The sequence below is a fragment of the Ilyonectria robusta genome, assembly GCF_021365365.1.
Source record: "Ilyonectria robusta strain PMI_751 chromosome Unknown BGZ61scaffold_15, whole genome shotgun sequence".
NCBI classification, from domain to species: Eukaryota; Fungi; Ascomycota; class Sordariomycetes; order Hypocreales; family Nectriaceae; genus Ilyonectria; species Ilyonectria robusta.
In genome coordinates, this window is record NW_025764449.1 from 190,032 (window position 1) to 211,974 (window position 21,943).

Below are 21,943 nucleotides of genomic sequence, written 5' to 3' on the forward strand. Positions count from 1 at the left end.
GGTTCACTAGGGGCAGCTACAGAAGAGCGATATGTGGAACCGTAATATTTGCTTATCTTGGATGTGCGAGCCGGATAGCGCCGACGGCCGCGGGCCATGGTTTCGGCAGCATCAGGGGACGTGGCAGAGGTTATATAACCCACTAGAACTCCCGCTTCAAGGTTTCTTCATCTAAACACAGCAACTTAAGTTTCCTAGCTATGAAAAACATAATAATCGACTGCGACCCCGGCATTGACGATGGAGTCGCCCTCTTCTTCGCCTTGTCTCACCCATCGCTGAATGTTCGAGCCATCACGACCGTATCGGGGAACCTCCCAGCCGACACTTGCTCCTACAACGCTCGCAAGATCCTTCACCTGACAGGCCGTGAAGACGCACGCCAGATCCCCGTCGCTCGGGGTACTCAAAAACCCCTCGTGAGGCCCTATCCTCGAGATCCATTCTCTCACGGTTCCGATGGTTTAGGCGATCTGGGTATCATTGACGATGGAGGCCTCAAAGAGTCTGGCCACTTTGCCCCGGATCTCATCCTTGAAATGGTCGCAAAGCACGAGCACGATGGGGAGGCCCTATCGCTCCTCTGTCTCGGACCCCTGACGAACATAGCACTGGCTTTGATGAAGGACCCGTTTCTGCCAAAGAAAGTCTCGGAGCTGCTCTTTATCGGGGGCTCATTCGGCTTCCACAACACCGGCACCGTGCGTGCGACTGGCGGCAATCCCGTGAGCGAGTGGAACGTCTACGTTGACCCCGAGGCCGCGGATCTCGTGTTCAAAGCAGGCTTCAACCTCACGGCGTTGGGACTCGACGTCGTTACTCGCCCGGATCTGGAGCTGTCATCGTCGCACCTGGAGCGACTTCGTGTTGCGAGCGGCACAAATTCAGGAGCCAAGTTCCTTCTCGACGTAGTGAACTTTGCGGCGTCGCGCAAATTTGCCTCATGGTGCTGCCTCATCGATTCCGTCGCCGTGGGCGTAGCGCTGGACTACTCCCTCGTTACATGCGACGAGATCAGCGTCCTTGTCGAGACATATAGTCCTCTGAGTCTGGGGCAGACGATTGTGGACCGAAGAGAAAGACAGGATCATCGATGGACGGTGGCAGCGAAGATCAAGGCGGCAAAGGATATTGATGTAGAGAGGTTTCTTGAATTGCTTGTACAGACTCTTACGAGTTGAGTATGTTGGAGGGTATAGTGCATTGCTGGAGGTTGCTTATTTTACTATCTGTTGATTGGGTATCATAACATGACAACTTGTTCACCTACAGCGGGTGTAAGTTAGTTTTGATCTAAAACCCCGTATTGTACTAGTTGCCCTCTAATGGAGCTAAGCAAATGAGGCACTCATTCATTGCTGCTTTGAATGGCTGGGTCTTGTGCACACTTCCTCTTGTACATCACATATCAACCATCACCTGCCATAACATCAACCAGATACCTCGATAGGGAGGCCTCTATAAGCCAATTAAGGGATTTTGTACCAACACTCTGACAATTTAGCAGTCATGATTTCTAAATTAAACCAGCATGGGACTTTCTACATAGTGGCACTGGTTTGATTTTGGCAGCTTGGGAAAATGATTTTGAATTGAAACTAAGTGACACCTTCTATACTTCTTGCCAACGACTGATGTTGGAGACCAAACCTTACTGCTGCATATTAGGTAATACTAAATTGAATCGGGATATCTTGACGCTTCTCTTGAACTCAGAGGTGCCTTACAAACAAACACATCCTTCCCCCTTGATAAATAGGCGACTTTATTGTTGCAGTTTTCGCAATAATGTTGTATTTTGTAAGACCATTTTGCAGCGTAGGGTATAGCAACGCCGGGACCGATGGTGGCGAGTAGAAAGGCAGCTTGCATACTGACCAGGTCAGTTAGACAGCCGGGCTGACCTGTGTGGAATCGACTTACTGTGTTAGATTTGAAGGCTTCCTCTTTATTGTAGTCATGGTTCGTCTTTCGCAAAAAGGGCAATCGATCCAGTCAGGCTGATCTCCGAGGAGATTTAACGGCGTCACATTTCTTGTGGATAGTTCTGGTGCTGCCACAACCTCAAGACCAGAGTATATCTCAATGTCCCGTTTATCCAGCTCGGGTGCGTCGCTGTAGTCCACTTGTGGCAGGTTATATCCAGTGACTTGATTCTCCAATCCAGCCGGCTCGGGGTCGTCCGAGACAACTACTTCGGGAAAGCAGTCGTAATCGATTTTTCGTTCGACGGGTCTGAGGCCACTCTAGCTGTTAGTGTTCTTTTGCGCTTAGGTTGGTATTCCGTACTCACCGGCCATCAGATGAGCCTGTCGAGAAATAACTTAGAGGTGAGTTAGGCCGATAGAGAGGCTCGAATCGTGACAACGCGGAGTCGGTCGGCGAAGAAACCATAGGGGATGCGGCGACGAGCATCGTGGGACTCGAAGTGTCCGTCAACGGAGAAATGGCATCGTCATGCGCAGGTCTTGGCATGCAAGAGTTAGTTAATGAGGCTGAGTCGAGGCATGTCTCAAAACTGACCTGGTATCCATCTTTGACCGGCAGTTCACAGGCTGAGGTGGGTGAAGAGGTCAAAATCGACCAAGAGCCGGAGCGAATATCTCTTGGGATGCCAGCGTTAATAATGTCGTCTTTGCCGGATTCATCAAAATCAAGAACGAGCCTGTCAAGCTTCGACCACGTTATTCGCCAGCTAAGTTTGTACTAAGGTCGCCCAAGCTCCACACAAACATGAGCGTTACTTGATTCAGTAGTCAAAGCCGATAACGAGAACGAGACAGGGGTGGCCTGTCCTTACCTGTCTCGGCTAGATGTCCTTTTTCATCATGAGAGCAAGGAAGATGGCCAAGTAGATCAAAGTAGTGAACTGTCTCGTGGCACTGAAGACTGCAAGTGAGTAGGGCGCCATGTCAGTGACGGGACCTGGCATGAGAATTATTCCTTCCCGTGGATTGACGAGCTTGTCGAGCATTTTGGGGATGTACACCCTTGTCACAGGCGAGATGCCCTTGTAGCAACGTACTTGGGCCGCTCTAGCTCTTCGTACTTGCGCCTTTCCTATTCGTCTAGCCGGATCGTCTGTGCAATTGCTGGTATTCAGCTAAAAGTTTACGGGCCATCATGAGCTCCAAGTGCCGATACGGTAGTCCACCTGGGGGGGGGGATTATGTCGCAGTGAATGGGACAAACGAAGGCAAAATTCGGACTGGACGCCGCCAAGAGCGAGAAGGACGACCAAAGACATCGATAATTGGCATCTCCCCCAGTTTGACAGATAGCAGTTCTATTTCTAGCCGCCGAGTGTAGCCACTACCCGGTGATCCACAGTAAGAATCGCAGAAGAGTCAGTGCCATTTCTCACTTTGCTGTCAGCTTCAAATGAATGCGAGAACGAAAGGCTGCAAAAGTCCTTTTGGCTAGCTGCTACGCCGCCCTTGGCTGTGCAAGCTGTACCTGCGGCATGGCAACATATACCAGAAGACCGAACAAAACGGAGAAGCTGCATCTCGCTAGTTTCAAGCACTGATGGACGATTTCTCGTAAGATCAGGCACAGCTTTGCAACTTCTATTCGGTGAAATTTATCCACTTGACTATCACAGTCAAAGTCGATCCCTTTGTCTCCACGCAGCGCGCTAGAGGAGGCGATCGAATGGTGGAGATCACCAGTGTCAGCAGTTTCCTTACAAATAAGGTGTACATCGAGACGGCAGGGGAACCTGGTTGTTACACACACTTCAGCAGATGACTGGTGCTAGCAAATAATGAGGCCATTGACATCACGCACTCGTCCAGGCCATTGCGGGGACGCTTCGCGAGTCGGGTGTGTGCTCGCTAGAGTAGAACTACGCCCCCACTAGTTACCTTTCTGGTAGTAAATGATTTGTCAAACTCTTGATGTGATTCCGTTGGTGTGACGTGTCTTGATGTGGGCGGTTCGCTGTGTACTTAATAAATAAACCCATCTTTACCTATCCTTTGAAGACGAACAAAACATCCTGCTAGGAATACCTAAGTCGATCTAACTACCGCATTGGCCCTGTTCACATCATCCACACCATGGAGCCACAATACAACCGAATTGCTGTGTATGGCCACCGCGGCTGGGCCAGCTCCAAGATAATCGAGGCTCTTGCCGCTTCCAAAGCCCCAATCAAGGTCCTGTATCGCCCAGGTTCCGATGTCTCGGGTCTTCCACCTCATGTTTCGAAAGAGGAGGTGGATGTGGACGATCAGGCGGCACTCGTCGCAGCTTTACAAAACATCGACATTGTTATGTACGTTTCTATATCGTCACGATCTCAAGATACACAGGATTGACTCTTACCTAGTTCTCTGGTCGGACATGAAGGAGTGTCGAGGCAGCATGCGTTTGTAAAAGCAATCCCTCACACCAAGGTCCAGCTTTTCTCTCCTTCCGATCTTGCAGCGCGCTATGATGAACAAGGGAATCGTGTTCCCGTGAATATGAAGAAGCTTGAGGTTGAAGTCGCCGCAAAAGTAGCTGGAATTGCTACCACCGTTGTGGTAACGGGAAACTTTGCTGAGTTTGCATTGAATACTCTGTGAGTGATTTAATTATACAGGGTAGTATATCCGATGATACTAATAATTTTACTCTAATCTAGGGCCATGGGTGTGGACCTTGCAAAAAATAGAATCATACTCAGCGGAAATAGTGGTAAGGAGAGCTTGAACTTATGGTATGTCAGACTTCTTGTTCATGGACATAATCCGTTATTTTCTTCATTATCAGTCAAGTACAAATTCGGAAGACAAGTTACTCACTCTCTTTTCCCACCCAACCTTAGCACAAGGAACTATGTCGGAGCTGCCTACGCATCAATCTTTTCTAGCACCCCAATCTCGGGCCTAAAAAATCGAGTTATCGGTCTTTCAGAATTGAAGGCGACCGGTGACGATATAATCGCTTCTTTCGAACTCAAGCATGGGAAAAAGCCGGAGATATTCAAGCACAGTTCTAAAAAGGTTGAAGATGAATTCGAATACGCAATATCGAATGGGATTCCGTTTTCTCTCGCCTGGTACTGCCGCAAGATCTGGGGTAATGGACAGCTGGAGACGATGATTGGAACTGATATTTGGGAAGTTCCAGGCTACTCGAAAGTTAGTCTCGACGACTTGATAGTCGAAGGGAAGATCGGAGCGTATCGAGAGATGCCTCCACCTGTGTTGGAGTACTTCGATGCTACTTTCTGCAACGATGAACGATAGAGGCGTGATCGTTGCAGCTATGTATATAGACTTGCTAGGTCGAGCCGCGATACAGTGAGTGGTTTATTGTCAGACTAACATGAGAAAAGCTTCCTTGTTATCATCAGTATATTTGCCTTGTAGCAGAAACTTGTCACCCTTGCTATCTAGTCAAAAAGATCATGCATGTCACATCCATCTATAGCAATCGCCGCTGGTAGATGGAGTCGTCTTGGTTGCGGTACGGGTCACTTGCTTTTTCCAAGTTCAGATGGGCAGGATGATGTTATGCGACAACCAACAGAGCTGTTCGTCTGCAATGCCTTCGTAATTAACTATCACATCGTCTTCTACAATCACGGTGCTTCCGGCCCTTAGTTAGCCAGAAATCTAGAGCCCGCATTCGCATCTTAGCATCTCCCCCAACAGATGTACTAGATCAATTGCTGTTTAAAGAGGAGTAAGTAACATAAGAGTAATGCATAACTAGAAAAATTTATTCAGTAGTAAATGTTCTAACAATTGATGACTTTCATATCGTACGCATTTAATGTTCAAACCTCATCTCTCCTTTTACCCGGCTGGGTCCATCACATAAATATTCTGTTCCACAGGAAAGTTCTTGACCAGCCCACTTTAACATGGGGATAGGCCGACTTTCCTGCAGAATTCCCGCTGATCTGCGGATTTAGAAGCTCGGCCGGACTTATCGGATTACCGGGCTCGGGAATCAATTCAGGCCGTGACATGGTTTGACGAGCACCTGCTGCAAGAAGCAGATGAAACGAAGTCGTATCAATAAACACGCCTGAAATCTATAAATCACCATCATTTGTTTCCCTGCTGCTTTTCTGATAGAGAAATATCCTAGCCAGTAGCCCCTGTTTGTACGTCGTTTTGTCGGACGCACGAGGGATCGGATTGTGGCCCGAGTTGAGCAGGTCAACTTGGTGCGCAACAACGTATATCAGGGCCTAATGCCAGGTTAGTCAATTAATCAAAAGGATGTTGTCGACCTCCGTTGAATGATCAATTTGATATGTGAGATTTTTGCCCTTCCCCTCTTTTGGAGGTCACATGCCAAGACTCTACTTAGCCTATTTGCTGGGTCCTAGTTTCGAAACGACAAAGATCTGCTCCTCGGCCCCTTCAGAGTATGATTGGCTCTCCTCTTGATGAATCTGACCTAACATTGCCGAACTTTGGAGCCGATAAGACTTCCCGGTGCTTACAAGGTTCCTCAATATAGGTGTGCCCCCCTGGCAACGATGCACCCTAGACTGAGCAGACTTCTCCGACGTGCATAAATATTGCTGCAAAGATGCCGTTTCTGGGACTCTCAACTCAAGCAACCGCAATCATGGCTCTGTTTTCACTTGCTACGGCGATCCTTGCCTTTGCGTTGTCTGGTCTAACAACTGCTCACCCTACGTGCAAATCTACGACATTCAAACACCTCACACTCAAAGACATTCAAGTCTTGCATCTAAATGTCACCGCTATGAGAAAGGTCCAAGTGACCTTGACCGCAACGCAAGTCGGCTTTGGTCCTGGAGGAAGCACAGGCGACAGAACCGCTGAAATCGACTACTGTCGGATCGCTCTTCAATACATGCACCCTGGCCAACACGACACCGTCAATACATATATCGGACTCCCTATGTTTGAGTCGGCATGGAACAACCGATTCTTGATGAATGGTGGCGGGGGCTGGAGAGCGGGTGACGATACCGTAATTCTTGCTCCCGTTGCTGCTGGTTTTGCTTCCTCATCCACCGATGGCGGACATAATATCACGACACCCACTGCGCAATGGGGCCTCGTGAGTGAAGGCAATGTCAACTGGCCTGCATTGCAAGACTTTTCTAGCGTGGCGCTGGATGAAGCTGCGACATTGGGCAAAATGGCCGCCAACATTTATTTTGGTTCTCTCCCCAAGTTTTCCTACTGGAACGGCTGCTCTACTGGCGGTCGTCAGGGCCATATGATGGCTCAGAGATATCCGAAGCAGTTTGATGGCATCGTCGCTGGTTGTCCAGCGATCAACTGGCAACGATTTATCCCGGCGGAAGTCTGGCCTGTTATCGTGGCTCAAATTCTGGGTAAGTACGTCACACACCACAAGCGTCTGTATTGCAGAGACCGCTAACTGTTATGGAAGATACTCGTCCCCCAGGCTGCGTTCTAGATGCGTTCAAAGATGCAGCCATCGGAGCGTGTGACGAGATGGACGGGGTTACGGATGGTATCATTTCCGATCCGTCGTGGTGCGATTTCGATCCCTATTCAGTCGTCGGACAAACTGTCCACTGCGAGAACCCAAAGGCCTCAATTAAAATCACCACGAAGATGGCCAGTCTCGTAGAAGAGATTTGGAGAGGGCCGACGACAAGGGACGGAAAGTTCCTATGGTACGGACTTCAACAAGACGCCAATATGACGTTGCTTCTCAACACCGCTTGCACAAGCCCGCAAGATTGCAAGATAAATCCTTTCTCCATCGCGTTCGACTGGGTGCAAGTCTTCTTGAACAAGACCAGGAACCCTTCTTTCACCCTTGATGGCGTAACCAGAAGGGAGTATGAGCGATACTTCCGCGAATCTATCCGTAAATACGGCTCCGTTATTGGAACCGACGACCCGGATCTAACCCAGTTCAAAAACGCAGGCGGAAAGATGATTACATGGCACGGCATGCAAGACCCCCTCATCATGCCAAACGGCACTGTCGACTACTACAAGCGTGTTTTGGAACATGATGTTAACGCTGCCGACTTCTACCGATTGTTTCTCGCACCAGGTGTCGGCCACTGCGGCGGTGGCGTCGGGTTTGATCCTAGCGGTACTGTGTTTGACGCCATCAGGGACTGGGTTGAAAGGGACAAAGAGCCAGAGGTGCTGACTGGCTTCGGACAAGCGGTGGGAAAGAAGCCGCAAGGCAAGACTCGAGGGGTTGAGCTGTGTGCGTATCCGAAGCAGCTCAGATACAACGGCCCGGATCCGAACAAAGCGTCGTCGTTTACTTGTCGATGAGACTATTTGCCAAAGAGGTGAACTGGCATGGGGGCTACCTGAATATGTGGTTGGCTTGACTGGGGTTTGGTAGGTTATTATTCTATTCCTATTCCCTTGATCAGTTGCCGAAGCGGGTACGGGTGGATTGGACTAAGGTTTCAACATCTCTCAAGGCCATAAGTGGATATATTAGGGGGATCTCTGGGGCTGATTTTGAAGGGCCTAACCACATCAACATCAACATCAACATCATGATCATCAGCAGCTTTCAACTTCAACAGTAGGAAGGGACGAGACCTCCCTGTTGGCCAAGTTGAGCCGGTCTTTTCAATTCTATATTTCTTTTGTCTTCTATCTATTCGGCTGTTCCAAAATTGCTTGCTGTCCCACCCTGCAATCCGAAGCCTCGAGCCCGATCTGCCGCGTCTCACACCTTCGGAAACAAGCCTTTTAGAGAACAGACGTCATATTATAGCTCGTACAGTATTAGAGTAGACCAAGCTCTATAAGTTATCTGTACCTGTAATTGTAAATATTGTGATTATAGACTTACCTTTTAGCGGTGCGGCCTCTTGGTGTAATACGAAGTACAGATCGTCACACTGCGTGTATCGAGGTATCAATAGCGGTTATTAAGGGAGACGCGGTACTTTCAACCACTAATGGATATACTGAAGCATCGATGACTATTTGATACATCGCTATCGGAATCTCAAGGCTAGTGGGTTTGGTGTCGGACTCGGGACGATAATTCCGCCGCTTGATCGGAGTCAGGCCACAGTTTGATCCTACGGAGGAATGTCAAGTGCGCATGTTGACATACGCTGTCCAATCAACCTGCTATGCTCTGTGCATTAATTATTACTGCCACGGATTTATGCAATGCCGTCTTGCTGTTTGATAACACGCTTAATGTAGCTGACAGCCAAGCATTTTACGAGAGCGGAATGGGGTTGGAGGCGGAGATCGGGACACAATTAACGTCCGACCAACGAGCAAGATGCGGACTTTGTCTTTCGAGCCGTAAATCTGGCCTGCATTTCGGAACTCCGCAATAACGTTATCAAATTAAGTCAAGGGTACCAATCATGCCGGCAGCACCAGCGACGTGCTTACAGGAACATTACATATAAAACCTCCTGCGCCCACGACTTGAACTGAACTTAACTTTCTCAACCAAATCATCTCAATCCTCATCTTTCCTCAGTACAGACATCCAAGCTTCATCCAAAAAGAAAATGACCCCTTTCCACAATGTCGCTCTTCTCGGCGTGAGTACATCCACTTCTGTTATGGACTGTGGGCTGTGGACACGCGCTAACCAGTTCAAAAGAAAGGCATGCTCGGGACAGCAGTTCTTGAACAGTTGGTCGATAACGGCTTCAACGTTACTGTCCTCAGCCGCGATCCCTCCAACGTCAAAGGCGTGCCCTCCGGCGTCCAAGTAGTCCAAGTCGACTACGCCTCCAAAGACAGCCTCGTAAACGCTTTGAAAGGGCAGGATGCCGCGGTTTCTACTGTCGCAGGAACTGGATTGTCTGATCAGAAGCTCATCATTGATGCCGCCATCGAAGCTGGGGTCAAGCGCTACATCCCATCCGACTTTGGCTCGTTCACAGCGGACCCCAACGCACGAGACCTCCCGATGATCCACGTCCTGGTGGGGATTCAGGATTATCTGATCGAAAAGGCTGATACTGGCGCTGTTGAGTACACAACCTTCTCAATCGGTACCTTTCTAGAGTATGTCCTTGCGACTCCTATGATAGCCGACTTAAAGAATCATTCCATCGAGCTTCACGATCAAGGCGTGCATGCCTTTAGCTGCACCAGTGTTGCTGGCATCGGCAAAGCCATTGCAAACGCCCTGAAAGTCCCGGACGCAACAAAGAACCGCTCTTTCCACATCCACGAGGTCGTCCTCACTCAGGCCAAGATACTAGAGTTGGCCAAGAAACATAGTCCCCCTGGGACTCAGTGGACAGTGACTGAGGTTAACGCCCAGGAAGCGCTAAGTCGGGGTCTTGAAAAGACTAAGAACGACACCAATGGCGTCAGCGTTGGCCTTTCGCTGATCAAGGCTGCCGTATTGTCTGGCAAGTATAAAACCGCGTACGACAAAGTCGACAATGAGCTTCTGGGTATCCGTCTTCTGGCAGATGACGAGATTGAAGCGAAGATTGCTGCTCTTGTTTGATTCGGCTTTAACGTAGCCGAGCGCTCATCATTATTGACGACTACCGTTAAGTTCGGCGATACGATGGAAGTTTTGAACAAGAGGAAGTGGCGACTAATTAACTCGAAGTCATCGAATATTAGTATGGAGTTCTGCTCTTAACTATGCCCTTGTACTACTAATCATTGCTTAAATATAAGGGGCTCGTTGAAGGGTAAATGCTTCTACCCATGAGTGGTTGGTGTGGGCTGTCTGGTCTCTACCTTGGTTGGTTTGGCGGTTTGGGGTGGCGGCCCGTTTTTTCATAATTCAGCAATTCATGCAAGTGTCATCAATCAAAGAGAGACAGCAAAGCAATCGAGAGCCTCCTACCGCAAGATCCAATACGTACGATGTTCTTCCTAATTATTCGCGAGCCGCTGTTAGTCGTCGTGTGCCATACGTTGAGGTTGGGCACCATTAAAATGTGCACGAAGTGTCCCTGTTGCTACTCCAGGGTGTGTGGCAGCGGTCCTGACGGCGACCCCATTCCTGACGTCCACAATGGCGTTCCGTAGGTCCTGCTCTGGATATTTTAGCAGCTGAAAGGGACAGAAACAACACCCAACTCATTAACTACCCTAGGGGAACCGCATAGAGGGTCGTCGTATAGGCGTTTTGAATGGCCAGCCCGAAGCTTCACCAGACTATACGTATATGGTCGGATTAATCTACGGCTTATATCTCCCGATAGGGAAGTATCTCATAAGATAGAATTTTAGGTAGGTCGCGGGAAACTCTGATAATGAGACTTCAATGCAGCCTGTGGCACTCATCTCTAAGGAAGCGAAAAGATAAAGGTTCGACGAGGGATTCAAATAAAAGGCAGAATATACACAAATAAATCTCTCAAAAATAAAATAACAAATTAACAGACTCTCAAGCAGCCTCAAGCTCTTTCGGCCTCTCTGACTGCCAGAAAAATCTCTGATAAATAAAAAACCCATGTCTCTCCTCCGTGCCGGCTCTAACCTTCCCTTTTAACCTCATCCGAGCCACCCTAGAGACATCCCTGCTAGCAACCAGCTAGCCCAAGCGTTCCCAACTGCCCGTCACAATATCCAGGCATTTCGGACACGGAGAAGAATGTGCAAAAGAAATTAAGTCAATTGGAGAAAAATCGATCTTGAACAATGTATCGTATGTGGTCGCGCGGATCTGACGCATGCGGCGTAGCACCTGGAGGGGGCTGACTGAGGCATCAGCCACTCCCAAAAGGTTGGTGTGAGTCATGCGGTGAGATTGACCAACATTCGTGTATAAGAACCATGACATTCCCATATTCAAAAGATGATTTCTCTCTCTTTATCTTCCATCAGAGGTAACCCAATCGTCAGTCTTCATCATGGAGAGGGTAAGAAAAACCTTTTTCGACCCTTTGGCAACGTCCAAGGCTCGCATCACAGACGTCTTGCAACAACTCCCCTCTGGTTCTGCCCATCCATTCAGCCCCGAAGGCATCCTATTATGCAAGACAGAAGCCGGAATCGAGGAGATTGACATCTCCAACTACAGTCAAGAGTATTTCTACAATGCAGTTGATCTGGGCGACATGGGCGAAACTCTTCTGAGGCGGATGTCTGGCTTCAGAGAGCATTTGAGTGAGTCCCAGCTTATCAACGCCTGGAGAACCTCCCAAAGAAGCCATCTCTAATCGGGTGCAGGCGTCTTTGACGACTTTCAGATCATGCAAGCTCCTGCCGCCACCTTCAAGATCCCCATAGTGTCAGACCAAATCACCATCCTCGCAGTTTCAGAACGCACACCAACTTACTACGACTTTTGCTTCGCCGATGCCGAATGTAACGCATGTTGCTGGCTGGCGAGAGATACTTTCTCGGGCATCACTCACAGTGGTGATCTGCTCAACCACCAGGATCTCTTGGACTACGTCAGAATAAACAAGGAGTCACTGACAGAAAAAGAAATCTGCGTCTTTATCTCTGGCTATCAGAAAACGCAGATCACCAGGTTTCTAGGAACGGATCCAGCATTGATGGTTGCGGATCATGTCGACAAGGTATTTCTAAGAGGATCCCGGCATTTGATGGCAAAGACTAAACATCTGCAGATCTTGTACATAATCCCAGTGCCCTTGGACGCGGCAACCATTGGAGATGCGACCATCTGCTGCCCTTTGGTGATTAAGCGCGATGAAGACTCCCTTGTCTGCTCGATAATCCCGACTGCGACCACGGACCGAGGGATGATGTGTCACAGTTCCCAGTTGATAAGTCCCTGCTTCCCTGAGGCTATCAAGAGAGCCAATTTCACCGTTTCTATCCCCGAGCCAGCTGTCGAACAAAGTGAGTGCTTCATTAACGAAACGAACTGATGATTGGCTTTGGTGCAAAGACTGACATGCGTACAGCCACGAGAGATGAAGTAGTTCAAGAGACCGACGCGGTCTTGGACAACCAACATGAGGCTCTGGCCAAGCGCAACGCCGTATTGACCACCAACCCATCAGCGCTACCCCATTTCCTCAAGGCGTCCGACAAACAAGTCATAAGTTTTGGCACTGGTCTTAACTTCATTCCTTGCAACACGGACCCAAATGCAGAGACCGAGCGGTCCGCTGTTGTCCTGCCCTGTATCTTTGGATCTCAGCTGCAAGGCCCAATGCTTTTGGCTACGGGAACAGTTCCATCAAACGTACCGTTTCAGGATGAGAAAGCTCTTTGCACTTACTATGAGGACCTCGAGAGCGTGGTCGTTGTTGTCGACGATAGAATGACTGACAATGCACGAAACCTGGCCACGAGTCTCCGCATGAATGCCCTGTTCATCGTACAGCTAGACCCCGACAAGAAGCCCGAGACTTCTGATCAAGTGCAGTCGGTGTTGAGTTCGGCAAACATCAACGCCGTGACGGCGCTTGCAGGGCCGCAGTCTTTGATTCTGGTCACCATCGCTGAGAGTTTCTACTTCTACAGAGGTCTGGCTAACCCGAAATATCTTGACACGTCTAAGCTAGAGTTTGGCACCAACCTCACCTCTATCGTTGAGTCTACGAGCGTGGCCTCGTTGATGCTGCCAAAAACAACTCGCCTGATCAATCTCGAGGACGACAACACTATCGTCTTGCCATTCTCTTCCCAAGTCGTTCGGCCCCGCGATCTGCAACAGATCTTTGAGCAGCTTACCATTGCCGAAATCAAGAACATGCACAACGATATCGAAGCGGCAGTGCCCCAGCTACAGGCTCTTCTCAATCATAAAGATCTGCAACAACTCTCCAAAGACTTGGTAGACCTGCTGTCTGCTAAAGTTGACAAGGTGACCTCTCCTTTGAGGCGGACGTATATCCAGTTCGTCTCTGGAGAGTTTGACATTCACAACAAGGAGTCGGTCAGAAAGAAAAACGACATGCTAGGACAGCTGAGGAAAACCACCAAGGAAACTCAAAGCGCTCTCGAGCCTGTCATATCGAGTCTGGCCAATATGATATCTTCTCAGACGACTTCCAAGAGGACGCATGATTTGAAGCGACTTGTTCGTCAAACGCAGATCCAAAACAACGTTGAGGCTGCCAAGTCGATGACGTTTGACACGCTGACTGGGCTGCTTGAGACGCACGCAGAAGAGATGGGTGTTATGTTGCTGAACATTGAAACGGAGCCATATCAACAGCTACTTTGTAACCTGAAGAATGCTGCCATTGACGCTAGGTGAGTATCTGAAGCTCGATTGTCTTGACTAAGACTAGTCTTGAAATGACCTCGCATGACTGACCTATAATAGACCATGTTGCGAACTTGACTCTCGAATCTTACATCTCGATGGCTTTGACGCCGGCATCATCGTGCAGCAATCTCAGAGCCAGCATCACGGGCCGCTTAAAAGTCAAAACGGACCGTCTCATCCCACTCTGGCCCTACCATATCTCAACCAGGCAAAGGGAACCGGCTCAATGCTGGCCTGGGTGTGCTGGGATGAGTTTGTCAATCTCAAAAGCCCATACAAAGTGAGATGGATGGAGAAGTGCAACGAGGCACACATTGCGGCGCTGAGGATCATGATGAGGGACACTCTCAGTCGCGCAGTTGCCTCGAGGGAGCACAACCTTACATCGGGCAGTATCGAAACTGGTCATCTGATGAGCTCATTGCTCATGGCTGCAATGTCGAAGCTCGCGGCCATGAGGACGACTGCCCCAGTCGTCTTGGACACGGCTGAGGACACAGTCACGAAGCTGATGCGAGGTCTCTTTGGTAATCTCATGACCATAGCTGGATCAGGAGTGCGCCCTCTGAGCATGGTCTGGCAGCTTTTCGGGTTGAACCCTCAGTATGACGTTCCTGTCACTGATGCTGACTGGGTTTGGTATGAGAATGTTGTTGAGTTGTATCCCTATACCGGGTGGCCCATCGACCAGTTCCACAGCAATCTCGCCAAGCTTCTCGATAAGATCATTCTTCGGGTGATTACAAAGAATGAGAATGTTGCTGAGACCAAAATGAGCCGCGTCGCCGACATGGTCCGGTACTGCAAGCTTCGAAACATTCAGCTTGAGCACAGTCGCACCATCATCACTGTTTTCGAGCGATTGCTCACCGCGGAGGGTTTGGACGTTCCAACGGTGGCAACACGGTTGGTGGAGATGATTCCGAGCAAACTGGAGAAGCAAACAAAGAGCTACGCCAGAATGGTGAAATACGTCAGCAATCTTGCCAAGGGATGCCAGAGACGCGCGGCAGAAGACTTGATTTACGCCAGCATCTACACCAAGCGCTCGGCTGCTTTCAAGGATCTCAAGACCAATGTTGCCAAAGCTTGCGAGGAAAGCGACTGGGCCACAGCAACGGCAGGTTGTCAAGCTATCTTGGACAAGCACCAACAAATTGCCGCCATGTGGCACGTGGAGCCTGAGAAGTTGAAGGTCCAGAACCTGAAGGTGTATCGCGAGCTCATCGATGAAGACTTGGGAGAGGACGTGGACCAAGAGACCAAGAACACGACGAACGAAACCATCAGACGCATCCTTAACGATGCCGAGAAGCAACGTGTGCCATGGCGCGTCGGAAACGAAGACGCTTCTGGTGACGAGATTGAACCTCTTGACGAGTCCTTTATTGAGGAGGTTTTGACCGGGAAAGCTCAGGATTCACAAGAGACTGCTCAAGAAGAGAAGGAAAAGGCAGTTGTGATTTCCAAGTCCACTGACCAAGCTGGCTTCGCCCAGTACAAGTCGTCTCTGGCTCCCAGTTTCATCAGCACGATGGAAAAGACTCTCTCAGCCGAGGATGTCTGCACGATTCTGAAGGTTCCTGTCGGCACTATGCAAGTCTTTGTTCATGCATTGAACCCGGGTTTCGTATGGGAGGACTTGGGCGGGCAGTTCAAGATTGTGGTGCTGGAATTGTTGAGACAGCGCTCGAATCGGATTGAGAGCCGCCCTGCTTGCAGAATGTTGATGATGGAGTAGATACGGGAGATGAAACTCCAAACAATTATGATAGATGAAAGGTTTTTTAATGACACTTTAATTCTTTAGGCCAGCACCCAGGTTAGTGACCTTCCTCTCCCCGTAGGTATGGTGGGTCGGGGCCTATGCGAAGAAACACCTCCATCACCACGGGTCCATTCCACCTGATAAACGTCATGGGAAGTCTCGTGGAATTTGGCAGTTGCACCGTATGAATTCTTAGCTTCCAGTTTTGCGCCTGCGTCGATGAGCTGGCCAGCAGGTTTCTTCTTTTTAGTTGCAGGACACGATGAGGGGCGTACGCTCCCTTTCATCTCTCCTGTCCTTGTGAGCGCCCATTTCTCATAGTTGTTGAATGACAATTCCTTTTTCGTAGAGGACAACCGAATGTCGCCCGTGGATGGCAGCATAGTGAAGTACAGTCCAGCCGCAAATGTCATTTCGATTGGGATCGTCCTTGGGCTTTGACTGCAATTGCCGTCACGTACTGACATCGGCAAGGTTGGCAATGGTCGGGAATTAGAGGATAATCACGATTTGGGTCCCAGACCAGAACATTATTCCTTTATTGTAAGTACCGCTGAATCTGGCGTGCTTCTTGCTTGTGTTGAATTGACTCCATTACCAATTAATGCCGGTTGATGTATTGTAGCTATTCCGTTTCATACAAGACAGGTCGAGAGAGGTGGGAAGTGGAAATACTTCGCTATTGATCCGTTTGCATTCAAATGCTATAGAGTACCCCGCTTTCATTTCTGACTGCCCAGGATGTAGGCTGGAACCTTTCGTGATCTCGAAGGGGCACCCAGTCCATGTTCGGTCCAATATTGCTATTAGGCCTAATGTTAGCCAGGCTAGCCCACCTCCAATCGGTGCCGTAATGTCCGAGCCATGTCCAAGATGTCGGTGCTGGACTTTCCGGAATCTCCGGCGTGGAGACTAGGGCTTCTTCCCCACCAGTTGGTCGGGTAAGTTATATAAAAGTCTTCCCCACGATTTGAGATTTGCGGGGGTGGGAAATGGATGGCTTCTTAATCTCTCCACCTCTCCTCTCCACCTCTTCTCTCCACCTCTCCACTAAATGAAAGCGAACCGTCCGAGACAATGTCCGAACAGCGGACCACCATTCGTAGGTACCAGTGTTCGCACTGCCACAGGACCTTTGGCAAAGCGGAACATCTCCACCGCCATGAACAGACCCACACCGGCTTGCGGCCTTTCGCTTGCACGCACTGCCGGAGAAGATTTGGCCGGCAAGATGCTTTGACCAGACATCAGAGACGATATGGGCATGGAGAATCTTCCACTGTGTCGACCGGCACAGCGAGATGTGAGCTTTCCATGTTGGAGACTTCGCACCCTAGCGGCAGGGATGAATCCATTACACCAGTCCAGGCACAAGGCATAAGCAGTTCCGCCACGGCAGAAGAAGGCTTAGCGATGACGGATGACCAATTTCTCGAAATCAACTGGCTGGATTCGGAGGACCTCCTCCAGACTATTCTGTCCTCTGAGTTTCCCGATGTTTCTGTTTCGCACTTTATTTCGAGTGGTCAGGCAGCCTCAGGGCAACCGGCCACACCATGGCTGGCCTCAAACGATGGTCTAAGTGAAGGACGGTATTCCGCTGTCCAAAACCTCAGCCAGATCATCACCGCCGCGTCAACAGATGTAACGAGCGAAGCACAAACGGCAGGCTTGACGACGGTTTTCCTCGATGGATGTCTTCGCATGTTCTTCACCAGATTTATCCCTTCGTTTCCGGTAGTTCACGCTCCCACATTTACTTTCAAAGATTGGACACATCCACTGCTGCTCAACGCAATAGCCTTGGGTTCGCTATTTACGGGTCAGAAAGACGACATTGACAAAGGCGAGATCCTGTGGCGACTTGCCCACACGACCGTTACCACGTCTTGGCACGATCTTATCAAGCATAAGGGCCCGTACGACAGCTGTTGTGGTGTCCAACTAGTCTTGACAGCTCTCTTGGGATAGGTCTACGCAACTCTCTCGCGAAACGTAACTCTGCGCCGGACAGCAAAAATATTTCACAGCTTAGGATTCTATTGGGCCCGAGAGACTAGAATGTACGAGATAGATTCAAGTATCTCGTTAGACCCACCGAATACTCCCACGGCCCCGGAAGACAAGTTACACACTTGGAAGCGCTGGGCGGCTCGAGAGACGCAGTTGAGAGCGCTTCTGGGTCACTATATTCTCGATGGGCTGATTGCGCACTATGCTGGAGGAACAACGTCTCAGCGTCATGCTCATAATCCTCTTCCTCCTGCGTGTGCTGAAACAGTTTTCGAAGCGAGCAATTTCGACGATTGGTTTTCTAGAATGCAAACCCCAACTCGGAAGCTGCCACCATTTCGGGAATATTTCAATTGCTTTTTTTCGCAATCAGTACTGGCACAGTCTTTCAGTTTCAAGCCGATGCCACTTTCAGGCCTGGCTGTCTTGGAAGGACTCAATTCGCTTGTTTTGGAGCGAAATAACAGCCCTCTGGTGACAGTGGGGATTCCATCTCGACTTATGATTGCCAGGGCACTAGGATCGTTCCACGAGCACATCATCACCTGCACCTCGAGTTCAGCTAATGAAAAGCTAGAAGTATTGTTGAGATGGCACACGATCTGTCTTGACGCCGCCACAGATTCTGCCATACTCTGCCGAAGCCTCTGTGACAAATATGGTATTGAGCAGAGAATCTTCGGTGGTGACAGACCCATACCAAACTTTCAACCCACGCTGTGGGCAAAGTCTCCCAATGCTAGGCAGGCATTGTTGCACGCTATTGCTATCGGCGATACCTTGCAGCTGCTTCCTATAGGCCGGTCTCACGCATTTCATGTCCCATCTGCAATCTTTGCAGCGGCAGTCACATGCTGTGGATTTCTCCTCGCAGGCATCTCGAGTATTGCTATTCCATGTCAAATTGACTGGCAGCGAATGATGTCGCTCGACCTCGCAAATGATAGTCTGTTAGACGAAGAGGTTGAAGGGCAGCTTCGGGCGTTCCTAAGCCAGGCGCCTCTCAGATCACATAAGCTTCATAATCTCAGCTCCTGTGCGAAGCTGCTGTTGAGCACTCTCCGAAGTTTCTCTCGTCCGTGAGGCGTGTCTTCAGCCATGGAACAGGTCCTTAATAAACTGCTGGTCTTCTGCTCATAAACTCGCTGAAAGGAGGCCAAACCGAATTTTCGTTTTGCTCAGGAACTTAAGCATGGTGGTATTGTCATGGAGGCGTCTTCTATGCTTGATCCTCCGCTGCAATTTCCACTCCTCATGCCGATTTTAGGGGAGCAGCTGGGGAGGTTGAGCTGGAACCGGAGAGCATGTTCGCTATGTTCATTAGGTTCCACTCCATATCATTTACCACGGTGGGAATTTAACCATGCCCGTCAAATTCAAAGGCAGCGCGGGGACTGTGGAGTGGAGGCAATCAAGGTAGATGTTGCTTAGCATAGTTGACAAGGCAATTATTAAATATACGGCCTCTAATGATAGACTCTTCTTTCTCTCCCCAATTGTCCAACCACTTTAGATTCATTTCCAATTATGGTTTTACATTTTGTTCATCTGACTCGTTTTCAAGAGGAGCGTCGACGTGCAAAAGAGAAAGTTCTCTTTTTGGGTTGATAAAGAAACACGAGGCTATATTCACAAAGAAAAATTAAATTTGACGAACACGCATTATCTTCTCCTTTGTGATAGGAAGAGAGGGAAAACACAGAAAAGAACAAAGGCGGGTTTTCCACTCACAAATTGCGGCCAGCAATGAAAATGCACCAGATACTACCCACACGTAGCGTAGAGAAGAAACATATTGCTGTCTTCAAGCCGTGGGCTCCTGCACTAATTATCTGCGGCGTGACACCTAGTATGGAGATCAGTGCAGCTTGGTCATTAGCGGAGAGTGCGGCGATGAAATCCGGCAGGACAGCCTGTTTAAGGCCCAACGGAAGTACTGCATTCGCCACGTCCCGCGGTAGGTCCTTGGAGATGTGCGAGTTGAATACAGAATTGTAAATAGGCAAGGTGATCGATCCGCCAAGAGATCGTGTAGCAATAATCAAGCCACTTGAGATGGCAATATAGTCCGGCGGCGAGCCGAGCTGAGCCGCCGTGACTATGCAAACTAAACAGCCACCTATCCCAAGACCAAGAAAGACTGGGTGTCCCCAAGCGTTGGTTGAGCTGCTCAAGTCGACGGTAGCCATGAGAACTAGTGCGGTTGTTAGTACCACAAAGGTAGATATCCCCTGATGGAAAGGTATTCGCACACTGACCGTCAAAGATTAGAAAAGCGACGAAGGACAAGACAGTTGGAGTTCTGATGTCTTTCTTCGCGGAAGCATAAGTAGCTACGCAGCTCGCGCTAAGAATGGCCGTAAAGAAGACGATGCTGAAACGAAGGCCGACTCTCACCGGATCAGTTTCAAACAGGAGAGACATTTCGAGCGCGAAAAAATTGTTGGCGGCGAAAAAGCTCATGCCCTCGACAAACATGGCCAACATCGCAAGAGCGAAATTGCGGTCTTTCTTGAAAAGAGCGTGATGAAACAGGCCATTTCGCTTGTAGAAGCCATTATGGATAGCGAGACCAAGGAGGAACGCAAGTCCCAGAACGAAAGGCGCAAGGATATGAGCATCCCCCCAAGAATAAGGGTTGTCGGACCAGGTTAGAGCCATGCCAAACAAGACTATCCCCGAGACAAGCAAGAAATATCCTACCCAGTCGAGCCGCTCGAGTTTCTCGTTCAGCGTCAAGGAGAGCTGCAAAGGCCTCGGTGAAGGATTATACAGCAGGAAACAAACCAGAGCCGAGACACCCATTAATCCGGCGCTGAGGTACCAATAGATTCGGAATCCTTCAGAGTGTTCCTTGATGATGACCGACCCGACCAGAAGACCGAAGGCCCCTGCCATGTTGATTGCCACATTCATGCCACCTTGGGCTATGGGCCTATAACGCCGTGGAAGGATCTCTGATGCGACGGTATATAGGAGAGGCTGAGTGCCAAATCCAAGGCCGCATATGGCTTCTCCGGCGATCGCCATTCCCATTGACGTAGATCGTGCGATGATGATACTCCCGGCAAAGCCGCAGAGGGCTCCAATGATAATGAATCATTTTCGACCCCAGAGGTCTGCTGCCTGTGAAAAGGGCGGGCCGAACACGCAGGTGAGGATAGCCAACACTTGGGAAAGCCAGATTTGTTCAGAAGATCCGCCCACAACGGCAGCGACGTTTGAAGCAAACTACATTATACCGGAACACGGACCAATAGTCAGCTTTAAAGGTCCATCAAACTATCAAGGAAAGGACCAAATGGATTACTTACAGCACCGGAACCGACTAGATTTAAGATCTGGGCGGCCGTGATGAGGGTGATGGACTGAAGCAGGATTAATGATAGCTTCTCAACGTGTATGTCGTTCAAGGGGGGCGACAACCTACCAGGTAAACCAGAGCAGTTCTTGCGTGCAAGCCATGATAATTGTCAGTCTCATCTGTATTCACTTCGCTGAGATCAGCTATCGGTGGGGACGAAGGTGAGGTGACGAATTCGACACGCCTAGAGCTCTCTTTGTTGGACATTTTGTTTACAGCCATCACACAAGCACGATAGAGTTGAGTGACGTTGCGACGCAAATTTTGACAGAGGAGAGGGGCGCCTTTTATCACAAGTCTTCGTTGATTCCCCCAACATGGGGTACCGAACCTTCCCTACTCTCTTCTAGACCAGTTCTTGCTTTCTCCCCATCCCGTGAGGGCCGCGGGACCTTCTTTGCCTTCCCCACACGCGTGGTGGAGATGGAGGCACACCGGTGGGGACCTTTATATAAATAGATCGCTTGATTCCTTTATCGAGTAATAGTTCTCAAGAGGCTTATCGGGTATAGCACCACTTACTTCTACTTCCCATCTTATTTAGTCTCGTTAGACCACTCACCATTAAATGGCTGAAGCTGTCTACTTACCGCCGTTGAGCGAGTACCAGCCCACCCAGCGGCCACAAGCACTACTGCTCAAGGATGCGCCGTTGCTACTGCAGC

At 49.5% G+C, this 21,943-nt stretch overlaps 8 protein-coding genes across 8 annotated transcripts; 6 read left to right on the forward strand and 2 right to left on the reverse strand.

Moving 5' to 3' along the window:
- Positions 1-200: 200 nt before the first annotated feature.
- BGZ61DRAFT_534562 (Inosine/uridine-preferring nucleoside hydrolase domain-containing protein) lies at positions 201-1,181 on the forward strand (the record flags this gene model as incomplete). The annotated part of the gene is made up of 1 exon (XM_046254164.1): positions 201-1,181. The coding sequence occupies one exon, from the start codon at positions 201-203 to the stop codon at positions 1,179-1,181; it is 981 nt and encodes a 326-aa protein (XP_046101794.1).
- Positions 1,182-1,604: 423 nt separating this feature from the next.
- Positions 1,605-2,629, reverse strand: BGZ61DRAFT_455374 (uncharacterized protein). Its single transcript, XM_046246371.1, has 4 exons — positions 2,524-2,629; positions 2,294-2,467; positions 1,924-2,235; positions 1,605-1,873 (listed from the first exon to the last, which is right to left on the reverse strand). The coding sequence occupies exons 1-4, from the start codon at positions 2,532-2,534 to the stop codon at positions 1,675-1,677; spliced, it is 696 nt and encodes a 231-aa protein (XP_046101795.1). The 5' UTR covers positions 2,535-2,629; the 3' UTR covers positions 1,605-1,674.
- Positions 2,630-4,061: 1,432 nt separating this feature from the next.
- BGZ61DRAFT_495589 (NmrA-like family-domain-containing protein) lies at positions 4,062-5,237 on the forward strand (the record flags this gene model as incomplete). Its single annotated transcript, XM_046250908.1, has 4 exons — positions 4,062-4,279; positions 4,334-4,567; positions 4,631-4,705; positions 4,814-5,237. 4 exons carry the CDS (start codon positions 4,062-4,064, stop codon positions 5,235-5,237), a joined length of 951 nt encoding a protein of 316 aa, XP_046101796.1.
- A 1,339-nt stretch (positions 5,238-6,576) lies between these two features.
- BGZ61DRAFT_549495 (Tannase/feruloyl esterase) lies at positions 6,577-8,498 on the forward strand (the record flags this gene model as incomplete). The annotated part of the gene is made up of 2 exons (XM_046255436.1): positions 6,577-7,318; positions 7,378-8,498. The coding sequence occupies 2 exons, from the start codon at positions 6,577-6,579 to the stop codon at positions 8,247-8,249; spliced, it is 1,614 nt and encodes a 537-aa protein (XP_046101797.1). The 3' UTR covers positions 8,250-8,498.
- Positions 8,499-9,469: 971 nt separating this feature from the next.
- On the forward strand, positions 9,470-10,428 carry BGZ61DRAFT_357131 (uncharacterized protein; the record flags this gene model as incomplete). Its single annotated transcript, XM_046240848.1, has 2 exons — positions 9,470-9,502; positions 9,565-10,428. 2 exons carry the CDS (start codon positions 9,470-9,472, stop codon positions 10,426-10,428), a joined length of 897 nt encoding a protein of 298 aa, XP_046101798.1.
- A 1,327-nt stretch (positions 10,429-11,755) lies between these two features.
- Positions 11,756-16,321, forward strand: BGZ61DRAFT_394157 (uncharacterized protein). Its single transcript, XM_046242887.1, has 5 exons — positions 11,756-12,047; positions 12,111-12,466; positions 12,518-12,752; positions 12,818-14,117; positions 14,191-16,321. Exons 1-5 carry the CDS (start codon positions 11,792-11,794, stop codon positions 15,872-15,874), a joined length of 3,831 nt encoding a protein of 1,276 aa, XP_046101799.1. The 5' UTR covers positions 11,756-11,791; the 3' UTR covers positions 15,875-16,321.
- Positions 16,322-16,978: 657 nt separating this feature from the next.
- On the forward strand, positions 16,979-18,997 carry BGZ61DRAFT_480162 (uncharacterized protein; the record flags this gene model as incomplete). The annotated part of the gene is made up of 2 exons (XM_046249161.1): positions 16,979-17,820; positions 17,932-18,997. The coding sequence occupies 2 exons, from the start codon at positions 16,979-16,981 to the stop codon at positions 18,995-18,997; spliced, it is 1,908 nt and encodes a 635-aa protein (XP_046101800.1).
- Positions 18,998-19,641: 644 nt separating this feature from the next.
- Positions 19,642-21,485, reverse strand: BGZ61DRAFT_495594 (major facilitator superfamily domain-containing protein; the record flags this gene model as incomplete). The annotated part of the gene is made up of 5 exons (XM_046250909.1): positions 19,642-20,108; positions 20,173-20,975; positions 21,063-21,145; positions 21,229-21,282; positions 21,345-21,485. 5 exons carry the CDS (start codon positions 21,483-21,485, stop codon positions 19,642-19,644), a joined length of 1,548 nt encoding a protein of 515 aa, XP_046101801.1.
- Positions 21,486-21,943: the final 458 nt, after the last annotated feature.